General features: G+C 35.8%; 2 protein-coding genes across 2 annotated transcripts in view; one reads left to right on the forward strand and one right to left on the reverse strand.

The window, feature by feature from the left end:
* LOC581381 (28S ribosomal protein S29, mitochondrial) lies at positions 1-10,154 on the reverse strand. The gene is made up of 12 exons (XM_030977113.1): positions 10,058-10,154; positions 8,932-8,987; positions 7,862-8,008; positions 6,755-6,856; positions 6,103-6,304; positions 5,419-5,555; positions 5,004-5,084; positions 4,257-4,418; positions 3,336-3,395; positions 2,504-2,596; positions 1,120-1,234; positions 1-417 (listed from the first exon to the last, which is right to left on the reverse strand). The coding sequence occupies exons 1-12, from the start codon at positions 10,086-10,088 to the stop codon at positions 332-334; spliced, it is 1,272 nt and encodes a 423-aa protein (XP_030832973.1). The 5' UTR covers positions 10,089-10,154; the 3' UTR covers positions 1-331.
* The window catches only part of LOC590969 (conserved oligomeric Golgi complex subunit 1), a 22,332-nt gene continuing 6,067 nt past the window's right edge, over positions 10,139-26,403 (forward strand). The window contains exons 1-21 of the mRNA XM_030977116.1: positions 10,139-10,257; positions 10,823-10,912; positions 11,471-11,515; positions 12,243-12,309; positions 13,163-13,266; positions 13,428-13,494; positions 14,304-14,489; positions 14,747-14,788; positions 15,341-15,457; positions 15,963-15,999; positions 16,880-16,984; positions 17,515-17,568; positions 18,170-18,241; positions 18,920-19,107; positions 19,627-19,731; positions 20,481-20,719; positions 21,357-21,554; positions 22,261-22,362; positions 22,500-22,607; positions 23,118-23,160; positions 24,109-24,173. Of these exons, the coding sequence (XP_030832976.1) occupies positions 10,830-10,912; positions 11,471-11,515; positions 12,243-12,309; positions 13,163-13,266; positions 13,428-13,494; positions 14,304-14,489; positions 14,747-14,788; positions 15,341-15,457; positions 15,963-15,999; positions 16,880-16,984; positions 17,515-17,568; positions 18,170-18,241; positions 18,920-19,107; positions 19,627-19,731; positions 20,481-20,719; positions 21,357-21,554; positions 22,261-22,362; positions 22,500-22,607; positions 23,118-23,160; positions 24,109-24,173 (2,027 nt within the window). The 5' untranslated portion in view covers positions 10,139-10,257; positions 10,823-10,829. The remainder of the gene's footprint in view (positions 10,258-10,822; positions 10,913-11,470; positions 11,516-12,242; positions 12,310-13,162; positions 13,267-13,427; positions 13,495-14,303; positions 14,490-14,746; positions 14,789-15,340; positions 15,458-15,962; positions 16,000-16,879; positions 16,985-17,514; positions 17,569-18,169; positions 18,242-18,919; positions 19,108-19,626; positions 19,732-20,480; positions 20,720-21,356; positions 21,555-22,260; positions 22,363-22,499; positions 22,608-23,117; positions 23,161-24,108; positions 24,174-26,403) is intronic.

The raw sequence follows: 26,403 nt of genomic DNA on the forward strand, positions 1-26,403 counted from the left end.
ACCAATCGCAAATAAGTCGTGATGAATCCCAACTGTTTGTAAGACCGGGCCCTGACGCCATATTTTGCAGAGTTCTTATGGAATGGGTTGCTCATGCGTGGGTATATAGTGGGCAGCACACAGACGTACGCACAGGAGCGTGATACGTGTTAACTCAGTGTTATGTAGCGATCGTCAAGTTGCCTACTTCACGAACGACTATATACCCACGCATGAATATCTTTAACATCATCTGGGGTCCAAGTGCACAGGCTTCAACCTCCAGTTAGTGTCCAGTCTTGCATATATAGTTGTAGACAGGATGTTAAATTTTCACATCGATTCTGCAGTCTCATAAAGAAGCACATATTCTTTCAAATGAGCCGGGGTTGCTTTCAGATAGCAGCTTGAGATGAAGTTTGCCTTCCTCTGTCTTGGCTGTGGAGGAGACAGAAAAGAATATTATTATTATCATTATTATTATTATTATTATTATTATTTATTTGACAAAACAAAGTGTATACAAAAGAATTACATATAATAGAAGAACAAATCATACAAAACAAAGGATGAAAAATCTTTTTTTTTTACAAACAAAATCGTGATTCCCATGAGCATTTACAAGTTGCCAGAAATTGGGCAGGCAAACTAAATCACCAAAACCGTGAAGGTCCCCCATTCCGACTTGCAGTAAAAAATGAAAACAAACTCAGATCATAACTGATTTCATGTATTCTATATGTAGTATATACAGTGGAACCTCACTATAAAGAGCCATGATATAATAAGGTATCTGTTATAAAAAGGTGATTTTGTGGGTTCCAGCTCTTTATATTTTTTTGTTTTTTAATAATTATTCCGCTTCATATGGCGCTTAAGACTATGATGTCTCTAAATGTACACTGTGTGCACAATCTCCGCTCCCTGGGGAGCATTCAAGCCATGCGTTACTTGACGCTCAAACACTGTTTGACCAACAATGACGGTCGCATCTCCAGTCAAGCGCCTTAAACCACTCGACCACGACACTCCTGATGTAACAAGATTCCTGATATACCAAGGTGATTCTAAGGTTGCAAGGACCTCGTTATAACGAGGTTCCACAGTATGAAATGCGATAGTCTTTGAAGATAAACGTACCTTGTTCCATCTGGATCCATTGCTTGCTGATGTAGTACTGCATACAGCTCTCAAACTCCTTGTCACTGTAGTTCTCTACGTAGACAGGTACAAAGGGATCCAACCACTCGAAACCCTGTCATATCAAAAACAATTTATAGAGAAGATGTCATTATTAAAGGGATAGTTGAGTTCTGTTGCAGAGGGCGCGACACAAAATAATTTTTTTGTGAGATAATGAAAAACTGAGTGTCAAATATGAAAGAACATACAATTTTAATGACAAAATCATCTTTGTTTGATCAAAATTGGTTCAGAGACGGCTGAAATATCCATAAATATAACCATTTCTAATACTTGTGTACCACCACAAATATTAGATAATTTGAAAAAGCCTTTGAAAAAACAGAACAGCGCCTTTTACGTCGTATTTCACTCAATGCCGATGTTGACTTTTGTGTTCGCATTTTCATCTTGCTTTTATTACGCACAACCAGCCGGCCCATGTATTGTTATTTTTAATTAAATAATTAATTAACGGTCACCGTATTTTTTTTAAAGTGGATCTGAATTGGTATGATCGTATTGGCTAAATTTCACTAATTTGGGGGTCTAAAGTTACCTTCATAGCAATTTTAGGTTCTAAAAGGGCACTAGAAATGTCATAGATAAGAATAAGAGCAATAACCATGCACTTTGAAGGCATTTGCGGTCTGAAAACAGAACTCAACTTTCCCTTTAACTCTTTCGCAACAATTTTTCCACATTTTTCCACATTTTTCTGGTTTGGCTCAATAACTTTTGATTCAGAACCCTAAACAATATGCACACACTGCAATCCATTTTTTGTTTCATGACTGCCAGTATATTGTGTTTGATGCTAGGAATTTTAAAATGAAAATAGTCTCTAAAATCCTTAAATTGGCAACACGTTGTAAGATTCATAATCATTGTTTTTCTATCAAAATCTGCACTTTGTTCAACTTTTACTTCAACATTCTTGCCCATGTATACTGTTTTCAGAGATGTACCAATTTATTTTTAATAATGTAGGAATAAAAGAAAAATATTATTGTTGCCAATTTGAAGAACATTATGTGATCAATTTAGCGCTAAAAAATAAACCCTCTCGTGAAAGGGTTTTAATAGTAATGATTAGTCCTTGAAGCGAAATAACAATTATGGGAAAAACTATTTACATCTTATTCTCATTGTATAGTAAGATCATGACATTGTGAGGACCATGTGTTTAATGTGAATTTATGAAAAGTCTAAAATACTTGAATTTTTGCTTTTGAATATATTTCATTTCAAGGCTACAATTGGCTCTCCATAATGTTTAAGTCTAACTTAGAGTTACGTTCGACTTTAGGATCTTTGTGAAACACCCCCCCTGGTTTCTTACCTGTTTCTGTAGTAGATGAAGAGGTTTGAAGTCCCACTTTGGGGCTTGATGGCAGTTGTGCTGGTCTACTGTCATGATGATGGCACCATTGGTCTATACAAAAAATGCAGATTAAATGATAAATAAAAAGGTATAGTGGTTGATTCACTTGACTCTTGATCCAAGGGTTGGTGGTTCAAATTCCAGCCGGGCACTAATAACCTCCTCTGGCAAGGCATTGATCCACGTTTGCCACTCTCCACACAGGAGCGCCACAGTGTGACAGACATGAGTGTTACATGAGATACCATTATTGTTATTTAGATTGAATGCAAACATTAATCATATTAGTGATTAATTTTGACCAATACTTAAGAATTAACTTAGGTAACATAGCCTAACATACTGTAATTTTGTACTGAATAATATTGTGTAATCGTGGTGCTATCGTCCCGGCTTTTATTACGTGTAAAGACATTGCTTCACTAAATGGCTGCTGAAACAACAGTACCCCAGCGCCTAGAAACAATGTATAAGCACGTTATAAATGTGATCTATTATTATTACAAGCCTTCATCTCAAACCAAAATCATATTCTATAATGTAATCGCCCAGGAAGAACAAGTAATTGTTAGAATATTTGGAGAAAAAACACTTTCAGAACACTTTTTTCCGTCAAATTTCAATTTTCTCATGCATTCCTTACAGATTAAGGCAGGAATTACATAAAGATAACCCAGTGAAGTTCAAATACTTTATTTATCATCAAAAAATTGTTTGAATGAGACACTAATTTCACAACCTGATTCCAATTACCCCCAAAAAGTTTGATAGTTCATAAAATGTTGCTTACCCATTGTCCTTTGAGCATCTTCTTGAAGTGATACGCCATCCTGAGCTCATTCACAGGAATCTAACAAAAATGCAAAGTATGACATGAAAATTGGTCTGTTTACATCAAAAAAGATCTGCTCGCCCCAATGTGTGAAAGCAGGTACCCAATTGTAGTACAGTACACAGTTTTCTACAGGATTGAATTAATAATAATAATATTTAGTTTTTATATAGCGCTCTACTACAATGTCTCTAAGCGCTTTACAAATATGCTATTACACCACTCATTGGATTCAGTGCTTGCTGCACACAATCTCCACTCCCTGGGGAGCATTCCAGCCAGGCGTTACTTGACGCTCAAAAACTGTTTGACCAACAATGACGGCAGCAATCATTTATATTTTCCACTCTTTTTTTCAAATTTCATTTTAAATGAAACAATACCAATGAAACTTTCAAAATACAACAATTGCCAATTTGAACCTAAAAATAGTGATTACAAATTTAACTCTGCGCTGCCAATTTAGGGAATTCAATGATTATTTTTTAAATTAAATTGCTCTTATCCATGAACAACACAATGTACTGCAACAGCAATTGACTTTTATTTTCCAGTGATTCTTGCAGTCTTTTCATGTACAATTTTTAATTCAGAGCATTCTTGGTCAAAAGATAAAAATAAAGCATCCCTAAAAGGTGATAATAATATGGGAAACATCCCAAGTTAATCAGACTCTTAAAGCCTATCTGCACTAATTTGGCCAGGAGGGATTAGACCTCCCAGTGTGGTCACTGCCAGGTGGTTACCTCATCAAATCAGCTCTCAATTAACATATGAAAAGGGGATCATGGGGGACCAACGGATAACGCTTAGGCATTGTTTGCTACATAGAGGGCGCAAGTAGCTACAAGTAGTGCAGTCCCGCTTTAAGGTACGTACTAAGTAACCTCCAGGTTTTCTGACATTTGTCATCTCAGCAAAGAGTCCATTAACAGCCTTGACGGCGAGGATCAGACGATACTTCCCGGATGAACTCTGGTCTCGGAGCTCTTTCAATACGACACCGATCACGTCTGTAGCATTCTTAGGACGATTCAAACCCTAGGAACAAACGTAAATTAGATTGTAGTTGGTTTTATTCAATGCGCTTATTTGAAGACAATGAATTTGAAAGATTACTCAAATTATGGTTTACCATTTCAGGAAAGAAAGGGGGCTGGATGACAACCACAGAATCTACTCCAAATGAGATTTTATTGTCATAGTATTAAATTTGTATAAAATAATGTTGAGATTCAAAATCCAACATACATGTATCCTTAAACAGGATTTGGGGTTCAGAACTTTTTTGGGGGATGCAATCATTTTTCATGCATTTAGAGAAATCTTTTTTTAAAGTTTTCAACAACAAAAAACTATGGTAACAGAGTTCATTTCTACACATGCATTAAATAGCCTTATGTTGGGAGACAAAAGTAAATAAAATGCCTTGTCTAAGACATAATTAGGCAGGGATTCAAACCCTAAACCTCTTAAATGCAAGTCAAGTGAATGAACTGTTACACCAACGTGCAATCTGCAAGGCATAAAAGGTAAAAATATACCAAATAAATCCAAATATTGTAATATTTTCAACCAATAACAAGAGTTTACCCAATACATAACTTCTTGATTTTGTCTTTTTACCTGATCAACAACTGATAGGAGAGGTTCTCCTGCCTCCGTCTGTTCTCTCTTACTCCACTCGTAGCATTTGCTTGTTAGGATCTAAACCACAGAAAGAAACATTCCATTACATAATTGATGCTACCAAAATCACTTGAGGTAATTTATTTGGCAACTACTGATGATGTGCACAAGAGAAGCGTGCCAACAGCTAGATGAGTTTATTAAGATACATATATTTTTAATTTCATTCATAAACAGTAATGGCGTTTTACATACTTTCTGAATGTAAATGTAAAGGTAACCATGAATGAAAACGTAAATGTAAGCGACAATGTAAATGTAAATGTGAACATGAACTTTAACATTTATGTGAACGTAAAAGTTAACGTAAATGTAAACGTAAATGCATATGTAAACTAAAAGTTGGTGTTCAAACCTTTTTGAGAAAGTGTTCATTCCTAGACCTGAAGTGTTTGAGCCATTCTGAAGACAAGGCAGGCTGGTCGTACATCCCCTCGTGAGACACAGAATCCAAGAAATCCCACTTGTTGTTTACATTCCATGAGTTTGCTGTCACCACAAGAAATGACATGGACAATCATATGAATATTTTGAGTTGAATATCACAATACAATTTTCTAGGTTGCATTCTCGTAAGTGGGAATCAAAATCCACATTCTTCTGTTTCTGTTTATAAATTTCTGCTCAACATTTACAGGAATGCAACTTTGTGCTATGCATGAATAGAAAGGAAAAAAGCATATCAACTAAGAAAAGTTACTTCCTAAATTCCTGGTACCGACCTGACATGAAATATCATGCCAGATTAATAGATGGCCCCAGTATATAAACCTTTCTCCTTCTTCTTTTCTGACAAATTTATATTTATTCTTATATTTTCATATTCCAATATCTGACAGTTTTGCGGGAACGTGTAGAACTGGAAGAAAATTTTTGTGTAGTCTTTTAAAGGGAAAAGGGCTCCTTAAATAGGTAAAGTAAACATGATGCGTTAAATAGCAAGTGTCATAAAGTACAGACTTCTTGGTGAATAATTTTGGGGTCCAAATTTAAGCCTGAATCATGCAAGGGAGTGAAAAGTTTGTCTAGCACTTACCACATGGTATGTGAACTATTAGGCATCCCTGATTGTGGCAGGAGTGTAGTATATGATTGAGGCAGGTTGTCTTGCCGCTTCCCTTCCTACCGTACATCAGATATTTGATAGGAGGGTTGGTGTAGTCAGCATGGCGCATCACGTCCATGATCTCCACAGCTGGCTTGCGGATCATGATGGAAGCCTCTTGAAATGGCTTGAGCTGTGAAACCATGAAAATGACAATAAATAATATTTTTTAACAACTAGAAAATTCCTAGGAGGGTCGGTATAGTCAGCATTGCGCATCGGTTCACGGTTGGGGGCTAAATAACTACCATAGAATGACGAGGCAGTAATATTGAAGATCGTATATCAACAAAGCAATATCTTAAACAAACTCAAACAATTAAATTTGAAGCTGCACATGACCCAAAAATGTTTAAATAAAATAGGTACCTGTAAGTCAAAATTTCTGATTAATTGAGCCCCCTCATAAAAGGAAGCTCAAAACAGAAAAATCCAGCAAATAATTTGAGCCAAAAATATCTCAGAATGAGAATTGGTAAAGAGTAAAGAGTTAGGGTTAGAACCTACAGTGACAATTTTCACACAAATATCTTCAGTAATAAGTTTACAAATCTGAGTGTTTTTTAAAGAAACTTTTACTTACCAGTTTATGCCACCTGGCGGAGTATCCAATGGGGAATACTGTGGGAACATCCGCCATAGGAATGGTGTAATACTGGCCTAGATGTCTGGCTGTATGGTTCACCTGATAACAAAACAGAGATATTGATTCATAGGAATAAAAAAAGAGATTCAATTCAGATATCAAAGGCCGATGACTGAGCCATTTTTCATTTCTTTTCAAATACGTTGCTTACATGGTACATTTAATTATTGTCATTGAAATATTACTTCAAGAGAAAATTTTAGAAATTTAAAGACTAAGAAAGCAAGACATACATGTACAGTGGCCTCGTCACAGTCCAAACAATCCATAGAACCATTTTGCTATTAATTTACATAGCATCTATTTATTTCCGTCAGAAATCATTACCTGTAAATTTCACAAACCATAAGCATTTGACTATTAACATTTGGTAATAATTTCTTACATTTTGGTAGGAATTAAGTTCTTATTGCAACTAAAACTATTAAAAAAAATAACTGAAATATTTAAAAACAAATAAATGTAATAACTGAAGGTCCCAATCTATACAAAATAAGCCACATCAGAGAAACTACATCACTTTGGCAATGATTATTCTAAAATGCACAAAATCTGACTTATCCATGTGAAAAGGATCTGGGGATATTTGCGGGTCATTTGTGCACGTGCTATCTCCAAAGTAAAAAGAGAGTACTAACGAAAAGAAAGAATCACTCATTTAACAAATGTTGCCACAAACTTGTACTGCTATGTGGATCTGACTAAAGACTGTTCGTCCGAATAGACCATTTTCGTAATGTAACCAAATCTAATGCATACGTATTTTCGAAATGCCTCAATACAAATTATTTCATTCACCTGTTACAAATAATTGTATTTCAATAGTCAGAATGTGAACTGCATTAGTTGTTGCTATATGTAGTTATGACAGATGTTATGGCTTACTCTACCTAACAACACATTGGAACTATTGAAATACACTTATTCATTACAGGCGAATGAAATATTTGTTTCTAGGCATTTTACAAAGACGTATGCATTAAATTTGGTTACATTACGAAAATGGTCTATTGAGAGCAAACCACAATGTGGTCTTCCACTTACAGGATTACTCTCACTGGTTCTAAAGTCTTCTCTTTGTGGCTGGGGTTGAGAGGATTGGGTGTTGTCAGGTGTTGGTATGGTGTCAGATGATGTACCTGGTGGTGGTGGTGGCGCTACACCCGATGATAAGCACCTTATACACCTCCACTGTAAAAAGTCAAAGAAAGGAGGAAATTAGGTAAAGTTACACTTTACGATAAGCACCTTTACACCAACACTAGAACTACACTTTATAAGCACCTCATATATCTCCACTATTTCGGAATATTTGCAGATCAGTGCTTGCTAAGGAATTAACCTGCTTTTTAGCAGCTATGCAGGCTTGAGGCAGGCTATAAGCAGGCCTGCCTTTTCGGTAAGGGAGAATTACACTTTATAAGCACATTATACACCTCCTTCAAAAAATAACAAAGAAAGAAGCATTTGAATCTCATTGGAGTGGTGGCAGATGGTGTACTTGGGGGTGGTGTTACATCCATTGATGAGCACCTTATGCACCTCCACTGGAAACTATTAAAGAAAGAAGAATTTGAATGCCACTAGTAGGCAAACAGATGTGGTGGTGGCGGTGGAGTTACACCTCTTGATAAGCACCCTAGTTAGAATCTCACATTTAAGTAAGGTGTCAAATGTGGTTTTGGGGTAATACCATTTTAAAGGACCTAATGGACCTCCACTAGAAAATATTAAAGAAATGTTTTGAATAAACCTTTTAAGGGTATCAAATGTTTTGGTGCTATACACCTCTTGATAAGCACCTTGTACACCTCCACTGGAACTTATTAAAGAAAGAAAGATTAAATTTCATTGGTAGGGTTAGGTTATCACTATCAGTCAGATGTGGTTGTAGTGTACCACATTTCAATAAGCACCTAATACAGCTCCAATGTAAAAATATTATTGTCAGATGTAGTGGGAGTTGTAAAGATATTGATAAGCAGCTTGTACAACTACACTTAACAAATCTCAATGTGTATATTTTTTCAGAAGATAAACTCCTTAGAAATGATTATTAGTCAAGCATGGCAGTTACAAAGAAGTATTTTCTGAGAAGATAAACAAATACTTACTGAGGTTGACCTATTGGTGTTTCTAGCAGCAGCTGCCAACATAGTGAAGCCTATATCTAGGAGAAATCAGAGATGAGAGGAATATTACACAATTATATTAGATGAAGTAGAATTGACATGAAGGCAAATCATGGCATTAAAGGTAAAGACCCGTATTGAAAACGCCCCAATTTCAAAAAATGAAATGGAAGCTCTTATTACCTATCATGTGAAAGAATATGTTTTGACTAATACATGATGATAAAAATTTTGCCGGGAAACCGCCTACTAATTGATATATTTGGTAAATTAGTTTATCTACATGGTCTGTGAGAGATAAATACATGTGTCGCGCACGTGTGCGTATAGTCCCATATACATCTTTCTGTGTACAGTGCTTGTAATTTTACGAAGACTGGGCCATATTTCTTATCATTTTGATGATTCCAGAACCTTGCAGTACACACCAATACTTACATGTATATGCTAGATGATCAACCTTTTCTGATCGATTCCACAATGTTTCTTTCACAATGCAATCGCATGACCATAACTGGTCTTTACCTTTAATGTGAAAAAGGTAACCACCATTTGCTCCGTACAGTATAATAATAATGACGATGTCGGGAGTCTGGTCCGAAATACCTGTTCTGGTCGTCCTACGCCTGCATACCGTACCGACGGTAGGGTGCGGGTGCGTGCGTGTGTTAAGTTAGCGACTGTAATCTTAGTTTATGGTTGCTAACTTCACGTTCACCCCACCGTTGGTACACATACATTTCTTAGACAGTCACCTGGTCAAAGACTCATCATTATTCATTTCATAGACACAATGACATACACTCAATCATTGACATAGACCTAAACTAGAGTACCGGGTAATAATATCAAGACTTCAAGTTCAACTCTGCCCAACCAAGTCTGTCTAGTTTCACTGAATCATGCACCTTCTTCTTCTTTTCAATTTCATTTTCAATCAAACTCAAAGTTCATGACAAAAACTAAAATTAAAAGCATGAAAAATAGTCTCTAGCAGATGCCCCATCTATAATTGCCTTTATAAACCTATTAAGGGATGATTTCTTATCAGTCAATTGATTTATCATGAAAACTAATTTCTACTGCATCAAAAATTTGTAAACCTCACCTAGCATGCCCTTGCAACTGGAAGCTGCCATCTTGTTATTGCTTTTCTCTTCTAAAAAGAGTCGAGCGCCAGCTGCAGGTAGACTTCGTGTACCACCGGTCACGTCCACGTACGTACGTCAGTCACAAAACTACCAAATTTCTGACAGAAAAATCCATGTTTCGTTTTTAAACTTCATTGACACACAAGTCACACTACTGGTAAGTTGAACTTCAATCTAGAGCAAGTTTGATACTGAATACAATGGCGTATTATGTCTTTTTTCTATTCCCAAATATATAAGAATCGGGGCTTCAGTCCCACTCGTCCAAATGTATGTGCGTGTTTGTTAATGGAGCTGGACAATTAAATTCCTAGACCGAATTTTTCTGTCTCTTTTGTTCGTTAGCCTCTGATTTGGGTAGGGTCAGCTCTCTCGACCCTACCCAAATCAGAGGACCCTACCCAAATCAGAGGCTAACGAACGAAAGAGACAGAAAAATTGATCTAGACAATTCCAAATTAGACAATTCCACTTTTAGTTTTACAAGAATCAAGATGGCTTCTGCTTTCTTTTCTCATGGAGATGTAACTTTGTTAAATCTAGATTTATATACCTTGGTCTATATAATGATAACTGCATGGTGTGAGTTAGTGGTTTTATTTAACTTTCATGATGATATTTTTTTAATGCCAAAAAGTTGAATCGCAGAAACAAAACAAAACAACTATGAACAAACATGACTTCTAACTTAATTCCCTTCATTATATTTTTCATGGATGTAGGAACGAGATGTCGATCGCCGATCTCAGCACCAACCAGCTGTTTGAGAAGTATACGATAGAGGAGATTAGAAAGCTAGAGAAAGATACAAGGTAAAAAGTAGATCAATTCAGGGACTTTCTGAATTTATTTTGAAAAATTTTGAGTGATGAGAGTGATGAAGAAGATAGAAATGATGATCAAGATAATGTTTGTGATAATGATGTTGATTATAATTGTGATGATGTACACATGTAGATGATTATTATAATGATGAAAATTTGAGAATGTTGATGATAAAAGTTGATGATGATTTGTTAGTGATGATGATTTATGATGATGATGATAATGATGAGAAATTGAGAATGATGATGGTGATGATGATGATGATGATGATGATGATGAGAAATTTAGAATGTTGAGGATAAAATGAATGATTGAGATGATGATAACAAGGGTATTGGTGACCATGGTAACAGAGAAGAAATGGGCGATTCTGCTTGTGGCCCACCGCACAGCCACAATGAATATTTAACACCCAGTAAGATAACAAGTTGTGAATATATGAAAGAATATTTGGAAGGAATTTAAAATCATGCTGTACTTTCAGTCCCTCAGATCAATTACATCTTCCAGTTTGTATCAAAAGATTATTCAACATTTTCTTTCAGAGATGAAATCGAGACAAAGAAAGAAGACCTGCGGCAGATGGTTGGGTAAGTTTTCATTTTTTCCAGCATTTCTACGATAAAGTTCAAAAGCATTATCATTATTTTACTAATCTTAACTGATCAGGGAAAATCAATTTTTCTTAGTTCTTTTTTAAAATTTAAAATGAAAATTATCTGAGGACACATGATGGGTCATGAAATTTGTGGAAGTGTCATGGTCTGGTGGTTCATTCACTGAAACTCTCAATCCAAGGGATGAAAGTTCAAATCCCAACCTGGCACTAACATCCCTGGTAAGACATAATTCCACATTTGTCACTCTCCACCCAGGTGTAAATGGGTAAAGCACTTGGAGACATCATCAATGTATTAAGCGCTATATAAAAGCGGAATAGTATTATTATTATTACCTGGCAATTGCTGGGGCAATAATTGCAGGGCCTAGACAAAAAAATGATGGGGCTAAGAAGTCTTCCCTGGGGAAACAAATTATTATATACTAAATATATTTTAACTGAATAATGAGTTTGTCATATTGTCAGAATTATTGCTCATACTATTGTGTATAAAAACTTAGATGATTTCATGGTACAGACTAATGACATGCGGACAGTGTGACAGGCTTTTCTACATACCGGTAGGGCCTTATAAATGCATCGTTTGGAAAATCACATTAAAAAAATCAAAGTTTTAGGAGTTGAACCAAACCGAACCAAATCAAATTACCTAATTACAAAATTATTAAAGTCATGTTTTATCTTTTCTCTCTCAGTGAGCGATATAGAGACCTTATTGAAGCTGCAGACACCATCACAGAAATGAAGACCTGCTCAGAAAAGGTAACATATAACTGACCTTACTTTGAAAAGAAGTGTTGTTGTAAACACCCATACAGTTTCAGCCTCTATCTTACCCTAGTGGCCGTCATATACCCAGAATTTTAAAAAGGGAGGATGGGGTATGATCATAAAACACACCACAATTTCCAAGACAATGTAATGCTGATATCTGTTTTTGACTCGGTGAATAACCTTTAAACATATTGAAATACATTTTAATTGCTATTGGTAAGTTTATTTTAAGATAAGATGGATTTGATTATTACATTTCCTGATCTTTTAGTATGAGGATAAAAAGATAACAAAGTTAAGTTTTGATGACATTCCTAAGTGTTTCATGGTTGTTAGATTTTTCACAAGTATTCTGTATATTTGTAACCTATGTCCAATTACCCTTTGAAACCAATCAATGCACTTATGCACATTTTTGCACCATATGTGGTTGAATCCCTTTGAAAAACTTGTTACTGTAATGACAAAATATAGTGAGAGACGTATTGAAAAAACGTAACCTGTGATGCCTTTGTCACATCCACTTCTTATACATTGCATCCCAGAAAGAAAAATAAAAACCACAAAACAAATGATTATGGTGGGCAAGTTATGAGCTATTTAATAATACTTTGTTGATTTTCATATTAAAGTAGAAGCAATGTTATTGCAAATGATACTTTGATTGCATTAATCCATACAGGCAGTACCGAGCAAAATTGTTTTGAGAACGGCATTTCAATATCCATTTGTGCCAGATTTGGGGATGCACTGTAGATCTAGACAACATATTAAAGTTCAACAAATAGGTTTTTTAAGTAGGTATACATTTATATCTCTTCTTTATTTTTTTTTCCTGCAGATTTTCCAGTCCATTCAAGATATGCAGAAGCACTGTGTCAACCTTCAGAAGACTCACCTAACCAAAGGGATTAGCTTATCTCCCAAGAAAGCAGCCTCTTCAAGGTAAGTAACATGTTCACCAAAACAATTTCTTGGAAATCTTTCATTTTCTTAACATTCTTCATTGTATATGATAATACATTTCCTCTTAGATTGTAATGATTTATTTGTTTGATAAAGCTTCAGTTGCAGTTTATAATAAAGTTATGTTCTTTTACTTTCAGGTCTCAATCCTCTGGTTTCTATGCCATTGCCTCCCAGACCAAGCTACTTCTAGATATTCCAGAAAAGGTAAACCTGGATTCTCACAATTGACCTTCAAATCTTATATGCCAGAGTCAGACTTCCATGTACATGTAGGTCGAAGGCTTTAAAAGCCATATGGGCCATTTAGGGCCCCTAAAGTTGTGAAATGTTTGCCAGTTGTCATTACTGTAGCTTCGGAGATAATAACATTTTATCTGTAGTTAAAATTTCTTCACTGTCAACTTTTAGGCCCTCATTGGGTTTTGTTTTCTTCCATATTCTCAGCTGTTGCACCATGTTTATGAAATTGATTACCAGCTCACATATTTGTTCCTTAGAAACTTTTTATTCTTTTGAGTCTAACCTGAAGAGAGTCTTGTTTTCGAAAGCATAATGTATAAAGCATGAATGTAATTATAAACACATTTGTACTACCGTGTAGTCTTTTTTTTTTTTGTACCTCCTCTTCAAACTTCTTAATTTCAAAATGTGCCTCAGAAGAGTTTTACTAGATAGATGGCCAAATATAAGGACATGACTTATATTATTATTATTATTATTCATATAATGTCTGTTTTGAGCCAGCAGTGTTACATCATATACTTAAACACAGACTGAATCCCTTCTGAGTTTGAACCGACGATACGTATGTTCATCTATTTAATCATGTACAGATATTTGGATAAAAGTGATTTGACTTAATTGAAAGAGCAACATGCCAGTCCAGTTGACCTTCACATGTTCATTACAGGTGCTCGCATTTGGTGTCTCACTTCAATCCCAGGATATAATTGAGGGGTTAGGTTGCTATTAAAATTATAATCAATTTTTTTTCTTCTTGTGACTACTCACAGATATGGAGTGACATAGAGAGTGGTGAGCATTTACACGCCACTCAGCTCTACTTGCTTGCATGCCACATAGTGAGCAGCCTGCAGCTAGACACTACAACGCACCAGTCTACTCAGCTGCTGAAATGGTTCCCTGTACTCTCCAGGCAGTGGGCAGCCATATGCCACTTCAAACCAAGTATACTACAGGTAACATCTGGTTTATTCACATTGCCAATTTGAGAAGGCGAGTTGGCTCGGTCAGTATTAAGCGTCTGCCTGTCGAACCAAAGATCGTGCATCCAAATGGAAAGTCATAAAAAGTCATGGAATGCAATTTGTTTTGCAAATTTCTGTTGGAACCATTGTTAGAGATATTATGAAGTAGATATGATATCAATACCATTATTTTTTTTTCTTTCTTAAATTATGATTTAAATTTGATTTTGTTTCTTTTTCTTTTTCAGAGCTGCAGGAATGTCCTAAAGAATGCCACTGCATCAGACATGGTAAGTGTAAGCATATACAAGAATGCATAAAGAATATAAATTATCTGCTTTTCCTTGTTTGACTTAAATCGGAGATGATGCTATTTCTATATTTCAGACAGGCATACTCATTACTACAAACTTTCCTTTTTTGGAGGAATCATTCCTATTATTTAGCCTTCAAGCTATTGTTTTGAACCCTAGATTTCCTCTCCTTTTCTGAAAACTTCTATGTAAAGAGTGTGCAAAATATACTGTGTTCGTAATTTTTCCTTGAAAGATTTCTAATTTTTGCTGTGGAAGGTTGGCAGGTATGTTACTGGACGACCTTGCTAAGTAATAGGTTAAAATCTAAGATCTTTCATGGATTATAAAAATTGTATAAGAAAAAAAGAAATATTTTAAGTTGACTTTTGCAACAAAATTTATGAAATTGATTGTACAAGTAGTATTTTTAACTTAATCCAAGCTGTTATTTGTAATGATAGTGAAGGGTAAAGTATTTTGTTTCATATATACCTGTAATTCATGCCCTTGCTCTTTTTTGTTCTTTTTTGTTCTTTTTGAACGAAGGTGATCACCAAAGCCCTGTGTTCCATCATGCTCCTGGAGGATACGTCTCCTAGACAAGTCTTTACAGAGTTCCTACTGGCAAGGAAGGTAAGTCTAATGTTTGCCTGGCAAAGTCTGGTTGGCAGAACAACAATATCTGCACACACTGCTTGTATGTTAGTTTCCTGACTATGATGTTTTGATGCCAGAAATCCTTAAGAAGAAAGTAAGCTTTTTGTCTTCAAACTTTTTGAAACTTTTATAACAAAACATTACATTAGCAATAAAAGAAAAATGATATTGTTGCCAATTTGAAGAATGATATGAAATCATGAATTTGTCGCTTTTTATGATTTTGTGAAACGAGTTGTAGTTTTGTGAAACGGCCCAAGCGAAACAATATTTTTCTGATTGGCGTCAGAGAGCAATGAACTTTCAGAGCAGGTTCAAAACTCATGTGGCAGACCTTGCAAAACTTTGAAGGAGACACTAGGAGAAGACAAAAGAGCATCTGGCCTCACCCAAATAGATGCAGAAGGCAAGTCTTTGAGAAGGGCCATAAAAAGGGAATAAGGGATGCTACACGATGATGATCATACACCTAAGTTTATCTCTTTGATCATTCAAACATTCTTTTTTACAGAATGCCGTCCATCAAGCATTCAGTTCTTCACAGTTTGGTAAGTTCTCAGTTTAGTCTTGTAGACAGCACACAAAAGTATTATGTTCTTGCATTCAAGTATATTTGTATCGTGCAGCATCCTGAAAATATACAATACAAAGTCAGACAAGCAATCCTACAGATTATAATCTCCTATGCATGAACAAAAATTGTGAGGTGAAAACAATGCCCAATACATTTGTTTCTTATGTTCCTTTTACTTAAAGATAAAGTTCAGTTATGGTCATGCGATTGCACTGTGAAAGAAACATTGTGTAATCGATCAGGAAAGGTTGATCATCTAGCATATAAGTATTGGTGTGTACTGCAAGGTTCTGGAATCATCAAAATGATAAGAAATTTGGCCCAGTCTTCGCAAAGTTACAAGCACTGTTCACAGAAAGATGTATATGGGACTAGGCACACGTGCACAACAAGTGCATTTATCTCTCACACACCAATAGATAAACTAATTTACCAAATATATCAATTAGTAGTGGTTTCCCGGCAAAATTGTTATCATCATGTATTAGTCAAACAATATTCTTTCACATGATTGGTAATAAGAGCTTCTATTTCATTTTTTGAAATTGGGGCGTTTCCAATACTGGTCTTTACCTTTAAGTCAATTATTATCATTGTTATTATAATCTGATAGTAGACTTCTTTGTGATGACTGTAGATGTTCTATGTAGAATTGTTAAAATGCATAATGGCTATATTTTCCTATTTAAGCTACCTTTATAGCAGTCAGGTAAAAACAAATCATCAAACCATATCTATTCATGTACCAAATATTATCATTGTTATGGTATTCTGGTAGTAAACTTGTTTGTGATGATTGTAGAAATTCTTTTAGCCAACATCAAACCCTCTCTTTTCATGTACCCTAACTGCAGATGCCAGCGTGAAGAAGCAGGTGTGTGGTGTGACCAATCTGATCAACCTCACACTCAGACAGATACATGCCATCTTCTATCATCAAGAAGGAGATGAGAATAATGGTAAGCTAGACGTGTTGTCTAGTGTATACGTCAGCATTTTTTTTTTTAATGATTAATTTGGATAAAGAAAACTAACAATTTTTAACCTCTCAATGAGTTGCTAATTTAAGGATTTTAAAGCTTATCTTCCTTTTCAAAATTTTTAGCGTCAAATGAAATATGGTCTTGCAACAAAAGTGATTGCATTCTGTGCAGAAATTTCTGCATCTGGTATACTTGTTAGGGCTCTGAATCAACAGTTATTGAACTAAATTACAAAATGTGGAATCATTGTTGCGAAAGGGTTAGGGAACTTAATTCAACCCATGATTGACAAATTTTAGAACATTCATGTGGGAAAGTTTGTTCTACAAGATATTGTTTTTTCCTGGTCCTACATTAGTTTTCTCATGCTTTTTTGGGGGTCTGATTTGAAAGCATTTCTAGTGTGTTTTTGCTTCTTGTTTGATTTGTGGGTCATGGAAGTCCAAATGATTTGTATGGGTATGTAAATAAACATGTATTTTTTTCATTTCTTACTATCTATCCAGATGAGGAAGGAAACTTGCTTCAGAAAGTCTTGACAGAAGCTACATCATCATCAGGTAAATATAAGAGTCTTTCGGGTGGTGACGTTAAAGGTCGGTTCCTAGACGTAAATAATCACATCTGATTGATACACATCTGTAAAAACCCAATTACACACACACACACAATACTCTAAAACCCTCTTGAAATTAAATTACAGCTTTTCCATTGTGAATGTGATGATTATTACATAATTATTTTAAAGAATGGTGATTAAGGTATTGTTGAACCTGTATAGAAATAAATAAATTTGAGCTGAATCTACACTCAGCAAAAACAAATAATATGGACACTCTTTATTGTTAATTTTGTTTTAAGAGAACCATCAATAAAAAATGATGAAATATGTACCAAATTAAAGAAAAATTCCTACTCTACCATCATCAAGTTTGAACTTTTACGCATGGATGGGCACATTTGCTATTTGAAAGTCCTTCCTACCGGTACCCATTTAACACCTGGGTGGAGAGAGCCAGAGAGGCAAATGTAGATTAATGTCTTGCCAAAGGACATTAGTGCCTTACTTTTCTTTTCCTTTTCCATTCTACTTGTCAATATCTTCATTTGGTCTTTCTTCATCCTGTCCTTCATGTTTTTTTTTAAATATTTTTTATTCAGATGGTAAGACTGTTCTTGCAGATGAGCTGGCTGTGGGGACATTCAGTAAGCACCTGCCTGCAAACATCACAGGTATGGTAAAGGATAATAATGATAATGATGCTCACTTTTGGCTGTAACATTTGTATTTGTTACAGGTACATTTTAGTGGAGATCAAAGTTATGAAGTTTGTAAAAAGTGATTTTGACAGGGCATTTAGATTGTATAATTCTTATATATAACATTTTATAATGTAGAGTATCAAATACTATGTAAATATTGCATCAGTTAGACTACAATGCTCACCTACAACAGAGAAAATAATGTATTATGTTCTCTTGTGCTTTTGGCATTGTAGATGATATTAGTCAATTAAAGGGGTCGGGTCGTCAGTTTCCATGTGCAGAAGGCCATTGTTCGCTGACACCAAACTCGATGGACATATCATGAGTGGGTGTACAAGTCTGCACACAGCAAACCCACAGGCCAATTAAGAAATACCCCTCTCCTCTTTGGAAGAGCCTTCGGTTGATGCAAACGTCAGATAAAGACTTACCATATGGGAAAAAGACAGAGCATTACATAAAACCTGTTTGGTCATAAAACTGAAGCTTTACCCTGGTGATGGATAATGCCTTAATTGGGTAAACACCCGAAAAGACCACTTCTCTGTGTCTCTAAACTCTCTTAGAGGTCTGACGTTTCTAAACTAAATACTCCCTTCCCCTCCCCTCTCCCTACCTCAACTAGTTAAATCTTGTTTCCATCAGATTTTCACCCAACACTGCGCTCCTCCACCGACCCCATCGCTGCTCCCTACCTTCAGGAGTGCGTCTCTCAGTGGGTGGAGACGTGCATAAGCGATGTTCATGATGGGATCAGCAAACTCTTGAACTACGTGACCTCTATCCGTGGGCTGACCAGCATCAGGGATGCTGTCTGGGATCTCTTGCAAGAGGTAGGTTGATCATAATAGATGCAGTAAAATCTACACTTAAAGGTAAAGACCAGTTTTGGAAAGGACCCCCTCTCAAAAAATGAAATGGAAGCTCTTTTTACCAATCATGTGAAAGAATATGTTTTGACTAATACGTGATGATACAAATTTTGCAGGGAAACCGTCTACTAACTGATATATTTGGTAAATTATCATATCGATCCGGCCTGGATAGATATCGCAAATGCACTTCAACATTGAACATTTGGGGATATATTTCTGCTTTTTTGCAAATTAAGGTTGTAGTATTGTGCCTTATAAACCTCTGAAGGCAATATTTAAACAATATTGAATGGATATTTTGCACCCACTGCTGTTATGTAGTTGCATTCTAAAGCAAAATTGATTCCCAAAAAGTTCAGTACCGTGACAAAATAAGTTGTATAGATCCTATTGAGCTCATAGAGTCATTACCAAGAATATCTGTGTTTCATCTTGAAGGCATTATATCAATTTCTTCATCCTGGTTTTTTTCTGCAGGATGATGATGTGCCAGCACTGAGGAACATCACAAAGAGAGTCCTGGGAAGGAGTCTATGTCTGTGGGGAGAGTTTGTCAGACCTCTCTTTCTCTCGAGAATGCAGGTAAAATAATAGCATTTGTACCTGTCCCTTTTATGAATCTTCTGAAATCTTCTGAAATTGAAGTCAGCAGGGCGATATTCCGCACGTCGCTAACTTGTATGGCAGGCCGTACATGCTAAAGCGTGCTCCTAAAGTTCTCAACAGATGGGGCTAAAACAGACTGCTGATCGAGAGCATTCCACGCTCGTCCAGTACTCGAGAAAAAGGAGTATTTATACACATCCTTTTTGGCAAAAATATGTGGCTGGTTGTGAGATTCGTGGAGGGAGACTACTCTTTTGGATGGAGGTCTCTTCATTGGTTCTATGAAATTCATTCATTTGGAATTCTGAGCAGTTATAGTCTTCATGGTGATGTTTGTAACTGTTGGTTAAAAATGTATAGTAGTTTGCTCTCATGGGGAATACGAAACCATTCAAGTGTTGACCCAGTTACAGGTGTTGTCAACCAGTAGGATTAGCCTTCTGTTTAATCGTCCCTTTGGAAAGTCATTACCGGTATCTTACATTTCTCCTAACTAAAGTCTAGAAGTCCTTTTCCTTTGATTTATGGTGCATTACTTTTAAACTATTGGAGAGAGAGAAAAAAAAAGAGTATTGGTATAGGTTAGAATGAAGAAAGAAAATGTCCATGTACGGGAGTAGAAATTACTTGTTGAACCTGAAACACTTTAGTCAGTTGTAACACCATTTTATCAAAAGTCTACAATATCATAACAAGTTACAACTCTTTAATTTTTTTTTTCTCAGGCCATTCTGCAAGATGCTCTAGACCAGACACTGACCAACAGCCACCAGCTGGTCATCCAGGCCTCCCACGACATGGAAAGCTCTCCGGCCGACCTGGATGTTGCCGCCCACACCTGGAAGGAGATGTCTTCGGACCTGCCGAGCCCCATGGCCTGGAGAGGAGGGGCTGGCAGTAGGGATGTGCTGGATGCAGGCAGTCTGTATATGAAGGCTAGGGCATTCACTCCAAAGACACAGAGGTAGGTCTTTCATATCACCTTTCTTGCTTCCAAGTCAAGTCAAGAACCGTTTGATAGGTTCCTTGTTGTAAGGAGGAGATGTCCTCTGACCTGCCTAGCCCCATGGCCTGGAGGGGAGGGGCTGACAGCAGGGATGTCCTTGATGCAGGTATATGTATATTTGCAAGGGTAATGTACTTTTTCCTACATGCTTAAGTGCTAAATTCTCATTGGATTTAAAAAGAGATGAAAGAGGTAAAAATACCTCCTTTCAACACTCTAATTAATAATTTAAATTGCTTGAAACCTTCAAATATTATTCTCTTACAATTTTTCATGATACAAGTTACCTGTAGGCACCATTGAACTAAAGAAGACTTTTAATACAAAGTTTGAAATTTTTGCATGTACTGGGAAACTTCTGTTCTAGAAGGAATTTTGTATATCCTTCTGGCATCGTATTTTTTAGCACTTCAAGTATTTCTAAAGCCAAAATCCACCTGGTTTACATTATACATATATTTTGACCAATAATTATCTCTTTTTATTGATAAATGAAGGTCAATCTTCCTGTTATTACCACAGTTTCTGCAAAGACGTTCCGTGAAGGAGATGTAAAAATCACCTGTTTTTCTGTCGTTTTTTCCCCCTCTCGCAGCATCTGTTCTTTCATTGATGTGAGACTCAAGAGTCTTCTGGAGGACCTCTCTAGCTACACAGACAGACAGACGGACAAACAGCCTAGTGACAAACAGAAGTCCGCTTCCAAGTCAAGTCAAGAACCGTTTGATAAGTTTGCAGACACCGTCAACCTTCACAGCTTCTTGCAGATAGCGTGTACCAAGTGTGTCAGTAGGTGAGAAAAGCGTGCAATCATGTGTTTGAATGCTAACTGCTTTTTTATAAAAATGATTAAAAATGCTCCCTGATGACCTGAAAATCAAGAAAAACCTAGAATTTTCTTTCCCCTATTTTCATCCAAGGGAAAATCAGGGAAACTGAGAAAAATCACTCAAGTCGGTGAAAACTCTGCAAATTTAATTGGCCCCAAAGAAAGTAGTCACTCTTTATATTTTACTTCATGTTTAAACAGCCTACCCAAAGTGGGCATATTGTGGCAGTAAGGTATCTGCATTGGTTTGATAAAAGTAAATGAAAAACATACCAAATTTTGCTAAAAACTCACTGTTCCATTCCATGATAATATATATCTGTAAAGCGCTTTGAGAGGGCATGCGGTCCTGAAAAGCGCCGTATAAGAACGAACTATTATTATTATTATTAGAATCCCATTCTACTTTCTAGTCGTTTTCTTTCTGTGTTTTACGTGTTATGTATGGGGGATCCACAACCTACAAGCACTGCTTTTTAGTGGATCCCCCTCATTTCCTCAAAAATTAAGAAATTCTTGTAATAATTTTATTATGTGCAAAGTTTATTTGTATAGTTTCTTGAAAAAATGAATTATGTATGAAATCAAATGTAATATCTTTGTTTACCTTTCTGTTGGAAATGAAATAAATATGAATATGAATATGAATATCCTCTTCTTTACTATTCAGATTGGCTGACCATATAAAGGAAGAGCTGTCTGATTGTAAGCTAAAGCTGAAAACAGCCCAAGAAGAAAAGCTGGAGGACCAATCATCAGTCATCATTAACAGGTACACATACAAGTAAATCCCTTCCATCATTCTTTGGAAAGGAGTTAAAAGAGTTGGAAGAGTGGATGTTTATCACATGTTTTCGTATCTATGCATTAAACGTCATTTTTTTCCCCATCGTTGTATTTTATACACAGGGTGGTGTTTCTGGGCCGTCTTTGCTCAGCGTTGACCGAACTATCACCACATCTTCAGCAGGCTGTTCTTATCACAGAGAAGAAGGACAGCAAAGGGGACCCACTGAGGTGAGATAGTCGGAAATTGGCCTTTTTTTAATCGGAGGTAGTAAAATAGAGGCCTGTATGAAGTATTGAGGCAATGATTAAGTTGATTAAAGTTCAGAATAATAGCTGCTTTTAATGTTGATTTCCACATTGTTCATGGTAAATTGTGTCAGATTAATTGAAAGTTGAAATAAGGATTACCACGCCTTCAAACTTAGCTTATGTGGCAATCCTTCTTCACAATTATTTTATGTTAGTATTACAATTTAAGTATTCTATGTTGATGATGTATTCAATGTATAATTTGTTTGTTATCATGATTATGTTGTAATTATTTTGTAACTCTGGTTAAATACCAGGAAGAAAATAAAATTAATTTAATTAAAACAAATAATAAGTGTATCCATGTCGGTCATTCATAATGCATGAGTTTTTTTCAATCTGCCCCTACTTTAATAGTACAAAGATTGTTGTATTTCCATACTTCATATTTGATAATCGTTGTACTTTCAATAAAATTTCTGATTTTAGACTGAGGTCAAAGATCACAGGGAAACGAGAAAGCAAGACTGCAGTAAGTAGAATGTGGTTTTATGATATCAAACCTTTATTGCAAGTTACTTTGTGTGAAAGCAGCAAACTCTAGAAACATATTGAGAACCCTATCGTACAAGCAAGTTACAAATATTTGAGAGTGAGGAACACAATTTGGGATCTCAAGATTACAATTTAGTTCTGTGATTGTGATCATTATATCGAAACCACTATCAATTTGATCTGTGCAAAAAAAATATGAAATATCCATTTTCTCCTTAGTAACCTTCTTTCTTGACTGTGCTCAAGATATATCATTTTATTAGTAGTAATATTTTCCATTAGGTATGTGAACCCTCATATACATTTAGGAAAGAGATATCTCAGTTACTTGTGGATACAAAACAATTTAGAACGGAGAGGGGGAAAAATTTGTTTTTTTCTTGCCATGCTTTACATACATTGTCAACATTTCCTTTGATTCTTGGATTTTGTGGTTTGACTCATTAATTTTTTCTTCAGAGGCCTAAAAAATATGCCAGAGCGTAAATGACTGCCCACACTGACTGCGCGACAAATCACGCCAATTCCAGGAATTTTAAAAAAGGCAAAAAAAACTTTAAAATCCTTAAATTAGCAACACATTGAGAGATTTAAAATCATTGTTTTTCTATCAAAGTTGGCAGTTTTTCCACTTTCTTGCCAATGAATATTGAGACATTCAGAGACATTGCATTTTATTAAACAATGTAGCACTAAATAAAAATAAATTGTTGCCAATTTGAGGAACATTATGTGATAAATTTAGCCCTTAAAGACAAATCCTGTCCTGAAAGGGTTAAAGTCTGGTCAGTAATTGATAATCTCCTTAAGCTTCTTCTTCTTCTTCTGTACGTGTCGACAGACTTGTTAGTCCTGCTAAGCCATGGATTGCAAAAATAATGAGTTTCGTTACACTTTGTATTCTATATTCGTTTATTTTCTACAGCGTTCAGATGATGAATGGAGTAAGCTCAAAACAAGGTTCCATATTCTCTGCCAGGAGTCATACAGGTAAAGAAATGCTGTTCAAGTTCAAGTTCAAGTTCACTTTATTCAATACTTTCATTAAAAATATACAAGGAAAGCAAACATATAAAAGTTAGAATAAAATACATGTATCAATATATAACATGAGGATAACACAAGTGGAGAAGACATGATGGATAAGGGAAAAAACATTTTTAAACATGTACATTAATGAAAGTATTTGGAGACTAGACAGGAAGGCCGGGCCTTATGTAAAAGTCTGTCTCCAGTAATTGTATAAAAAACTAAGTACATTATTTATATTTTGTATTTGTTATAAAAAGGAAGGGAAAAAAAAGGGGGGGGGGAATTGCATTCACACATACACTCTCTCCCATACACACCAACACACACTTTTCTGTCTGATGAACATTAAGAATATAGGTTATTGCACTATTGAGTATTGTCTTAACAGGTACAGTTTAAATTTTCTTTTAAAACTATTTAGTGATGGACTCAGTCGAATATCTATGGGTATGTCATTCCAAATTTTTGGACCCCTGAAAAAAATTGTATTTTGGGAAACTAGTGTCCTTACTCCTGGAATATGAAAATTATTTAAAATCCTGGTCTGGTGGCCATGAATATTCTTATTAAAGTTGATACTCTAAGACAATCCCAAATACTGAGATAATTACATAAATAGAAAGCTTTTAACCCCCATAATAACACCAAATGGTGTCCACCCGACAAAACAAGTTTAGAATAATGAATTTATTCGAGTAAACTCTACCAAAATATCTAAGTCTGAAACCCGGAAGTGCACGTAGAGTCGGGCCTCTATCCGTGACGTCACGAACGGGAGTCATGGGCTCAGTGAGAGTGAATGGCAGTGATATCCCTACGTAAATGCTATCCTGTCAGAGCTTAGATTTGTTGTTGTTAAGGAGTATATTTGATGGATTTTCTGTTTTCATTTGAATGAAGAATAATGAAGCAACATTTTCCAGTCGCTGATTTCTTTTTATATCCTCATATTCACCTATTTGGTAGAGATTTAAGACGAGTTTACTGCTTAGGAATTAAAGTTAAATCGTGCACTTATGAATAGGCGGATGCATTATATTGTCATCAGATGTACATGAGCAGTTTTGTAAAACGAACAGGTCTAGAACTATGATAGTACTTATCATAGATGTGTGTGACTGCCTCAAAAAAGGATACAGTACCAGTTAAACATTTTATGTTGTAAAATATCAAACTTGAACGAGATCATGCAAGCGCGCTTCCTCTATAATATTTTGGCGAGTGATGCGGCTCTTGCATAAACGTTCGTGAAGCGAGCAGAATCGGGAGGTAAGACCAAGCCGCTGCTCTAGGCGCTGCTTGCTTGTGATGGAACGTACGTGCGCTAGTTATATGTTTATCGGCAATTGCAAGAGAATGAAAGCGACGTTGCCAGCTAAGAAAAACAACTAACAAAGACTTGCTCCTGACTACCGGTGTCAGAATTGGTAGATGAAGGATGTTCAGCGCCAAGGAAGGCGAAAGACATGGGAAAAAGGAAGAAGAAACCATCGGGAGATCGCTGTAGTGTATGGTAATGAACTGTGCATGGGTAGACAGCTACTGTTCACTACGTGCCTGGGCCGATTTCAACACCAAAACAAAAATTACATGGTGAAAATATCCACTAATAGCACATCGTTGGCATGTATATGTCATAATTTTTAAAAGGGGAATTGATATTAATACTATGAAGTACTAGGGGAAGGTAAAGAATTGTACATAGAATTATGATTTATTAGACTTTTCAGCCTTTGAAACAAAAATATGCAGAAAATCGTATCACTCTGCACATGTTTGCTATGGAACATCCGGGTACGTGAATATACTCTCTCCCGGACGTGAGGTCATAAATAGTAGACCAGCGCCGTGACTGATTTTCTATGCAAAGAGAGGCGGATATTTTAGACATTTCAATTGAGGATTTCGAGTAGACAGAATTTTTTTGTGATATACTAAGTAATTGAAAAACTTAAAAATAACATATACTTGCCGTAGGTAACAAATTAAAGGACATTTATTTGCTTAGAGTATCAACTTTAAGTTGAAAATATTGTAAAATAGTATTTGGTAAAAGTTTTTTAAAGCATAGATACATAAAAATTGCACATTGATAAACATAAATATCGTTTACTTTTAAAAAATGTAGGTTGTAAAAAAGAGGTAAAGTATGTGACGGTAGTTGCTTTTATACCAATATTGTGCAATG

The sequence above is a fragment of the Strongylocentrotus purpuratus genome, unplaced genomic scaffold (assembly GCF_000002235.5).
Source record: "Strongylocentrotus purpuratus isolate Spur 01 unplaced genomic scaffold, Spur_5.0 spur5_scaffold_9, whole genome shotgun sequence".
NCBI classification, from domain to species: domain Eukaryota; kingdom Metazoa; phylum Echinodermata; class Echinoidea; order Camarodonta; family Strongylocentrotidae; genus Strongylocentrotus; species Strongylocentrotus purpuratus.